This window comes from Limulus polyphemus, unplaced genomic scaffold, assembly GCF_000517525.1.
Source record: "Limulus polyphemus unplaced genomic scaffold, Limulus_polyphemus-2.1.2 Scaffold2950, whole genome shotgun sequence".
NCBI classification, from domain to species: domain Eukaryota; kingdom Metazoa; phylum Arthropoda; class Merostomata; order Xiphosura; family Limulidae; genus Limulus; species Limulus polyphemus.
This window is the reverse complement of record NW_013668560.1, coordinates 74,588-83,284: the sequence shown is the minus strand read 5'-3', so window position 1 is coordinate 83,284 and position 8,697 is coordinate 74,588. Positions and strand designations below refer to the sequence as shown.

The following is an 8,697-nucleotide window of genomic DNA, read 5'->3' as shown; positions in this document are numbered from 1 at the left end:
ATATAAACAGAACCTATTACAGAGTTACAAGTTAAAATGATAAAGTACTGATAACTATTTTATCAGATATATATACAAAGATTATATAAACAGAACCTATTACAGAGTTACAAGTTAAAATGATAAAGTACTGATAACTATTTTATCAGATATATACAAAGATTATATAAACAGAACCTATTACAGAGTTACAAGTTAAAATGATAAAGTACTGATAACTATTTTATCAGATATATACAAACAATTTTATCTTGACAGGTATTTCTGGCCTCTTCACGGTGTTTTCAAGCTTTGTTTATTGCACCAGTATCTTAAAGTTTTTTAAGGGTAACTTCTCCGAATTGAAGTAAGTTATTCTTCTGGTTATGATGAGTATAAATATATTTTTGTTGAATTAAATTTGACACTGACAATATATTTTCAAATAGATATTTTCTTTCCATTGTAAACACTTGAATACCCAATTAGAAAATATTAATTTTCTTGTGTTTTAAATTTTATAGTACATTAATAACTTTAACTTAAACAAAATGAATATAAGGTGAGATATTTTACTAGTTATAGGTGTAGTTAATATCAAAATTGTTATTCAGGAAATTGTTTTATATAAAATAATAGAATAAATCCTGAAAGTATAAGACAGGTGTGTCTCAAGATTTGATTGATATTTCTTTTTGAATGAAGTGGTTTCGTATTTAGCAGAAGAAGATTAACATGTTGTTGTTTTATATATTTACAGTGAAGCTTTGCCCTTATTTCTTCTTCTTGTTGATTTATCAAAAGCAGCTCTGCTGGCTCAGTTTGCCCTCAGCTCTGCTTCACAGGTTAGTGGGAAATTTTGACGTATTTACAAATTCTTCTCTATATTTGGTATAGAGAATGTTTCATAACTTTATAACCAATAAAATCCTAGTGTTGGAATACAGATAAACTGAAACTTGAACTTTGTAAAATGTATGATTTTATATTCCAATAAGATGCTTTACAGATAAGGTACGCTGGTAAAGTCCAGAACTAACGAGCATACAAACATGTTACATTGTATATATTATCTCTAGGAGGAGGTGTGTGAGAATATTGCTAAAGGAATGGCCGTTCTCGGACCACCGATAACTCTAGATACCTTAGTTGAAACCCTTGTAATTGGAGTTGGGACTTTGTCAGGTAAAGCTTAGTGTTTACTGTTCTTAACATGTCTTAGTATTTTTTCTTACAATAACTAAACAATGAATACTGTTAAAAGTTATTACATAGGCCTACTATAAAAAAAGTTAGTAAAAGAACTTTCATAGTACTTTACTTTTGGCTTAGAATTGCTGTAATGAAACAATCATATGCTATTTTGATATACTGTATTGTTGTAATGAAACAGTTATATTTCTGAATAACATATTATTGTATAAATGAAACAATTGTTTTCCCTACATACTGTATTATTGTAATGAAACAATTGTTTTCCCTACATACTGTATTATTGTAATGAAACAATTGTTTTCCCTACATACTGTATTATTGTAATGAAACAGTTATATTTCTGAATAACATATTATTGTATAAATGAAACAATTGTTGTCCCTACATACTGTATTATTGTAATGAAACAATTATATTTGTAAATAGTGTATTGTTGACTAATGTTACAAGTGTACAGATTAAAATAACAATGACGGTGTCTAGAATAAACTACAATATTAGAAAGAACTGTTTTTTAAAGTTCACACAAGCTTTTATCAGTTATACATAGTAAAACTTTTATTTTAACCACAATGTAAGAACAACAAAGTTTTACTATGTACAACAACAAAAACTTGTATGAAAGTCCAGTTCAGTTACTAAGGGAAGTGTCAAAAGGATTAGTGAATTGATAATTGCTGTGGTTTATTTGTTTAACACGTATGCACAGACAAAATCTTAAGCGTGATTTCTGGCACGTCGCTGATTGATCACCGTGTTTTTTTTTTTTTGGCAGGGGTAAAAAAACTTGAAGATGCGTGCTGTTTTGCTGTTCTTTCTGCACTTGTTAATTACGTTGTTTTCATGACATTTTTTCCTGCTTGTCTTTCCTTGGTGTTAGAAGTAAGTGACTTTAATATTTCTTATATTTTACTGTCATCAAAGTAGCAGAAATTATGTTACTTAAGAATGACCGTTTTGCCAATCTGTCTAAATACATAACTTCTGTGTTAGCCATTTAAATACAGTTTTATCCAGGTTTAGTTTGGTCTCCAGGGATAAACCTGTCACTAAGATGTCAGGTTGTGTGTCCAGGTTAGATATCCCAAATTTCTTGTATTACTAGATTAAGTAGTTAATGATTGATTACAGTATCAATAATAATCTTGATAAAGAGTGGTTGTAAGTTAATTTTATCATGTTCACAGTTATCTTCATAAATATAGGATGTAGGTTAAGTTTATCATGTTCACAGTTATCTTGATAAAGATAGGTTGTAAGTTAAGTTTATCATGTTACAGTTATTTTGATAAAGATAGGATGTAAGTTAAGTTTATCATGTTCACAGTTATCTTGATAAAGATAGGTTGTAAGTTAAGTTTATCATGTTCACAGTTATTTTGATAAAGATAGGTTGTAAGTTAAGTTTATCATGTTCACAGTTATCTTGATAAAGATAGGTTGTAAGTTAAGTTGATAATGTTCACAATTATCTTGATAAAGAGTGGTTGTAAGTTAGTTTATCATGTTCACAGTTATCTTGATAAAGATAGGTTGTAAGTTAAGTTGATAATGTTCACAATTATCTTGATAAAGATAGGATGTAAGTTAATTTTATCATGTTCACAGTTATTATGATAAAGAGTGGTTGTAATTTAATTTATCATGTTCACAGTTATCTTGATAAAGATACGTTATAAGTTAAGTTATTCTAGTCAGATGTAGATTGCGTTATTCACTTTCTTGGTATCAGATATGTTTTAATATTTTGTTACTTTGTTGGAACTCTATATGGTAATGACACCTTTTTAGCTTATTACTAGATCTTTTATTTTTCACAGTTGTCCAGAAATCGAGGTGAAAATCATCATACCTGGCATCTGAGTCATGTAAGAAAAATGTTACAGCAAGAAGAGGAACAGAAACCAAATCCTGTTCTTCTCCGTGTCAAGGTCATCATGGTAAGTTGGAGATTACCAGCACCTGTAATGGTAGATTTAATCACTGCAACTTTACTGACTGGTTTTTACCATGGTAAATAATTATTTAATACAGCTATATTAACATTGATATCGGTTGTATTAGAATATAGGATAAGATTATGAACTTTTGTATAGTATTACTGTTTGTAACTGTTGTTATAAGTAATGCCAGTATTTGAAATACTGACAGATATGTTAACATTGATATCGGTTGTATTAGAATATAGGATAAGATTATGAACTTTTGTATAGTATTACTGTTTGTAACTGTTGTTATAAGTAATGCCAGTATTTTAAATACTGACAGATATGTTAACATTGATATCAGCATTGCTTTTAGTTATGTTAAATTTAAACTTGTTTAACAGAGAAAAAAATCCTTTATGGCAGTGATATTACGAGCATTCACAGCTTGAAAATGTACATGATGAGATAGCCATATTTATATGATGAGAAACTAACTAGTATAGGTTGTTTACGCATCACTGCATGAAATAAACTGTCTTAATATCCAGCTAATTAATGCTTAGGGAAAAACTGGCTTCAGGCTGTTTCAGTATTACAACTCATGTTTTATTCATGAGTGTAGTTAATTTTAAGCAGAAGTATTTGTAATGTAGACCACAGTTTTATTACGGTCAGGATGATGACTAGGTATCAGTCAAACACTTCATGGTACTAATTCCACTTTAGAGAACGTCAGTAATTGTGAAACAAAGACATTTCTTGTAAAGTTGACTCACATAATAGTGTGTACTTATATATATATATAATTAATTCTTTTTTACAACATAGCTTTCGTATGATTTAACAGCAACACGGGATCTGTATATTGTGATAAAAACAAGATTTGAATTTAGTACTGAGGCTTTAAGCGTCTACAGGCATTGTATCAAACATATATGTAGTTCATTAAACCCATAATCATTTCTAGGGCCTAATGTGGTTGATTAAAAGTTGTGAAGGTAATATTGTAGGCATATTATTCTAAGCATGTTTGTTAGGATTCCCAGTTAATGTATTTATTAGGCTTAATATTTTTATTGAATTTGATACTTTATATGTAATATGGTCTTTACACAAAATATATTTATTGAATATACTACTTAAAATGCTTATTAAGGTTACTATTCTTATTAAACTTAACACTTACTACACTTATAAGGTTTCAAAATCAATATTGTTATGTTGATCGCTTTCCAACTGCAGTATGTATTATTACAATAAGGCTACACAATCTAAAGACTTGAGGTCAAACAATGAAAACAGTTCTGTAATTCTACTCTCCAGTCTGCTGGTCTGGTACTGGTTCACCTTCACAGCCATTGGCCTATAATGACAAAACAGTGTCCTGTTGTTGAACAACATGCAAACATTGTTAAAGGAAGTTTCCTGTCTGACCACGGCTTGCTGGACAATAGCTCCACTTTTGAAGTCTTTTACAGGTAAACAATTGCCTTTGAAACCGGCAGGTGTAATAAATATTCATAGTGTTAATGAAAACCGTGTTTCACCGTATTACTGTTTGTACGTGTATTGTTATCAGTTAGAGAGGCTTTCCACATTGAATATTTGTGTTTTATCAGTTAAACAAAAGATGGGGAATTTTTTTACATGTCAGCTCAGTTGAAACATTGCTAATCAAATTTCAAATATGGTTACAGTATTGAATGTGGTACTAAAAACATGTAACTAATTCAGGAGTATGACAGTTTTTATCTTTTGAAGATTAAGAAGAAACTGTTTTGAAAACATTTACATTTTTAAATAGTTATTAGTTAACAGCTATCTTCGATAATGCATTAGAACTTTGTAAATCTTGCTTTGAATTGTCTTATCCCGGTGGGTTTGATAGTAGAGGTTTTATTCAACATGAATGCAGTTAAATAAAACCTTTACTTTGTTTTATATTACCGTAATTAACATCAAATTACTTTTTGTTCGCAGGTGGTTTTCTGTTAGTCTGGAACAACTAGTTATGATCATCCTGGCATCTGCTTTAGCTGTAAAATATATATTTTTTGAGCACAGAGAAGACATTCAAGAGAGAATTGCTGTGGCTACCGGCACGCGTCCCTCTGGGGGACTTGAGAGAAATAAAAGTGTGACTGACTCTACTCCTTCCACTCCTGGGGTTTCTTTCTACAGACAGAGTAAGTAAGACTTGAGAAGTTATATGTTAAGTCAAATTTTGAAGATACTACAAGATCTTGAAACCATTATAAGTGTTTTTGTTTTTATAATTAGGAGCAAATGTGATCTTTAATAATATTTATTTTCTGTATTTCTAGCAAGCTGCTTGCCAAACATTGGTAGTCCAATGTCACCAGGTTGCTTTCAACCCTATATATCGCCCGGGGTGTCATCCTTTACCGGCTTTCCTACTTCACCTTTCTCCTATAGTGCCAGCTTTCCTACTTCACCTTTCTCCTACAGATCCTTTTCATTTACTGTTGGTGAGGAGGAGCAGGAAAAACAACATGTAAACAAAGAAGTCCAGACAGATGTAGTTGAAGATACTGAAACAAGTGTGGTTTGTCTCCCCGTGAAACCTCGTTCTATCGCTGATTGTGTTGATATACTAAAGTCCACGGTAGGTTCCCACAAGCTTTCATTGTTAATAAGGACAGTTAGCTTGACTTTATAAGAAAGATTTACATTCATATATATATATATATATATATTACATAGATAGGATGCATGACAAGTTTCCAACTTTTTGAAATTATATTTAAACAAGCTACTAAAGGAACTTATTTTAACCCTCTTGATATTCATTTAGTGTTTAAAGTTCTAGAGGCAAAATAAACAATTAAAAAAAAAATTAAACCCTTACCGTTATATTTAGAAGCCAACAACTCAAATATCGGAGCATTTGGGACAACAAAGACTCTAAAATCATATCTCCCAAGCCTATCGGGAGCAATGAACTCATCCACAAAATGAAAGCTGTGGTTACTAAAGAGAACCTTCTAACCCAAAAAGAGATTGTGATAAGCTGGGTTTTCTTCTGATACCAATAAAAGATTAATAACAAAGATTTGAAGTTGGCACAACTGAACTAAAAGATGTTTTTATGATTAAGATGGCTAAAGAAACTAGAATAATCCCATTCAAGTCCCCTAATGTAGCTTCAATGGTTTGTGCTTTTATTCTGGTTAACAGTGGTTTTTTTAAACAGTAGAAAATCCAGAAATTTTATAAGTTTTTAGACCGACCTAGTTGTTCTTTACAGAAGCTTTATTAGAATCAAAACTGCAATATCTGACAATCACAGCCATTGGACTAATCATGATCAACTCTAGTACAACTTTTTGCCATGTATAGAACTTAATTTTCAAACATTGTTATCGATATATGAATATATTTACATATGTTTTAATAGTTTTTTTAGAAACTAGAATTAGGATCAAGTAAAGTGTAATATTTTCTTGAAGTTCATTATTTATAAGATTCTTGGTGCCTTACAGGAAGGCCCACAGAAACTAACAGATGAAGAAATACTCATACTTGTGGAACACAAGTACATTGCTCCATACAAACTAGAATCTGTCCTGAATAATCCTGAAAGGGGTGTACACATTCGACGTCAACTTGTTACCAAGTCTTCCAACTGTAGCAGTGGGTTGAATGATCTTCCATATGAACATTATGATTACTCTTTGGTAGGACTACTTACTGATTCATAGTTTATAAACCTTTTAGTTATGTTGTAAACTTTATTTTATTAATTTCTCTTCTAACTTAAAACAATAGTAATGATAACTAATTAATTTATTTCTTCAGTAATGTTTATTACAGGCTATGTTCACCTTGACACAAGTTGTAGGCCGAAGTTGACAAACAGTATTTCAACAGAAAATGTGGTACTAATGTTACCCTACACCTAACTTGCAAATGAACTTGCTTATAGAATATCTTTGTTAATAAATACGATAACTCTCATTACTAACACTGAACTGAATCACTTATTGAATACTTAATAATATTACTCATTAACTGTTTCACTGAGTCTCATATTTATATTGTTTCCTGATTTGTACATAATTCCCAAAATTACTAGATTCTACAGAACTTTCTTCATCATAATTAGCTCCCTCTAGCAAATAAGCATCTAAACTAAAATATAGATAATATAGTTTACAACAGTATATTAATTCTTGCAGCTTAGATTAGTATTGTTTGGTTAAAATGTTAATCTACCACTCATGTTGATGAAGCTACGACATTATTCAACATGTTAATTCTCTGGGGAAATGTTAATCTACCAATCATGTTGATGAAGCTACGACATTATTCACCGTGTTAATTCTCTGGGGAAATGTTAATTTACCACTCATGTTGATGAAGCTACGACATTATTCAACGTGTTGATTCTCTGGGGAAATGTTAATCTGCCACTCATGATCATGAAGCTACGACATTATTCAACGTGTTGATTCTCTCGGGAAATGTTAATCTACCACTCATGTTGATAAAGCTACGACATTATTCAAAATATAATTAATAGCAGATTTACTTCAGTGAAGCACTTAACAATAAAGCTGAAAATAATATTGCACTTTTGTTTTTTGTTAAGGTTTGCATCTGTGTTTATTTTTCACCAGTCGTGTTTTATCATAATATTTATATTACTTGGTAAATTAGATTTTGTTTTTCTCTTTCTGTTAGGTAATAGGTGCATGTTGTGAAAACATAATTGGTTATGTACCAATTCCAGTTGGAGTTGCTGGCCCACTAGTACTGGATGGAAAGAAATACCAAGTTCCCATGGCAACCACAGAAGGATGTTTAGTTGCAAGTGCTAACAGAGGCTGTAGAGCATTGGCTGTAAGTTTTCATAACAACTGTAGTTGAATGTTAATGTGTAGACTATTGGCTGTAAGTTTTCATAACAACCGTAGTTGAATGTTAATGTGTAGACTATTGGCTGTAAGTTTTCATAACAACTGTAGTTGAATGTTAATGTGTAGACTATTGGCTGTAAGTTTTCATAACAACCGTAGTTGAATGTTAATGTGTGTTAAGGATATGTGTAGACTATTTGTGTAAGATCTCATAGAAATCTCAGGTGATTTGTTAGTGTTAGAGAGAGGTTGTTTGGTATTAGCTGTACCTTAAAATCCACATGTACGTTTCTGGCAAGTACAACACTTGCTTTAAAAGATGCTGAAGGTGGAAGTTCAATAAAGGAAGTTTGTGTCGAGATACTTGATGCTCAGATTATTGTACATGATTTTAAAATGTTCTTATTCACTAATACCATTTTTACTAATGATATGCTGGAAGAAAGTAAGAAGTTAAATGTTTGATATTAACTCAGTTTATGAGACTACATAGCACTTAACATTGAGGGTTTGATATTAACTCAGTTTATGAGACTGCATAGCACTTAACATTGAGGGTTTGATATTAACTCAGTTTATGAGACTACATAGCACTTAACATTGAAGGTTTGATATTAACTCAGTTTATGAGACTACATAGCACTTAACATTGAAGGTTTGATATTAACTCAGTTTATGAGACTCTTCCCTTTTTT

General features: G+C 31.0%; 1 protein-coding gene across 1 annotated transcript in view; it reads left to right on the top strand.

Moving 5' to 3' along the window:
* LOC106468291 (3-hydroxy-3-methylglutaryl-coenzyme A reductase-like) overlaps nucleotides 1-8,697 on the top strand; it is a 14,810-nt gene that overhangs the window by 4,259 nt on the left and 1,854 nt on the right. The window contains exons 4-13 of the mRNA XM_013928710.2: nucleotides 259-346; nucleotides 740-824; nucleotides 1,059-1,164; nucleotides 1,970-2,076; nucleotides 3,015-3,134; nucleotides 4,446-4,600; nucleotides 5,103-5,308; nucleotides 5,447-5,748; nucleotides 6,626-6,820; nucleotides 7,827-7,985. Of these exons, the coding sequence (XP_013784164.1) occupies nucleotides 259-346; nucleotides 740-824; nucleotides 1,059-1,164; nucleotides 1,970-2,076; nucleotides 3,015-3,134; nucleotides 4,446-4,600; nucleotides 5,103-5,308; nucleotides 5,447-5,748; nucleotides 6,626-6,820; nucleotides 7,827-7,985 (1,523 nt within the window). The remainder of the gene's footprint in view (nucleotides 1-258; nucleotides 347-739; nucleotides 825-1,058; nucleotides 1,165-1,969; nucleotides 2,077-3,014; nucleotides 3,135-4,445; nucleotides 4,601-5,102; nucleotides 5,309-5,446; nucleotides 5,749-6,625; nucleotides 6,821-7,826; nucleotides 7,986-8,697) is intronic.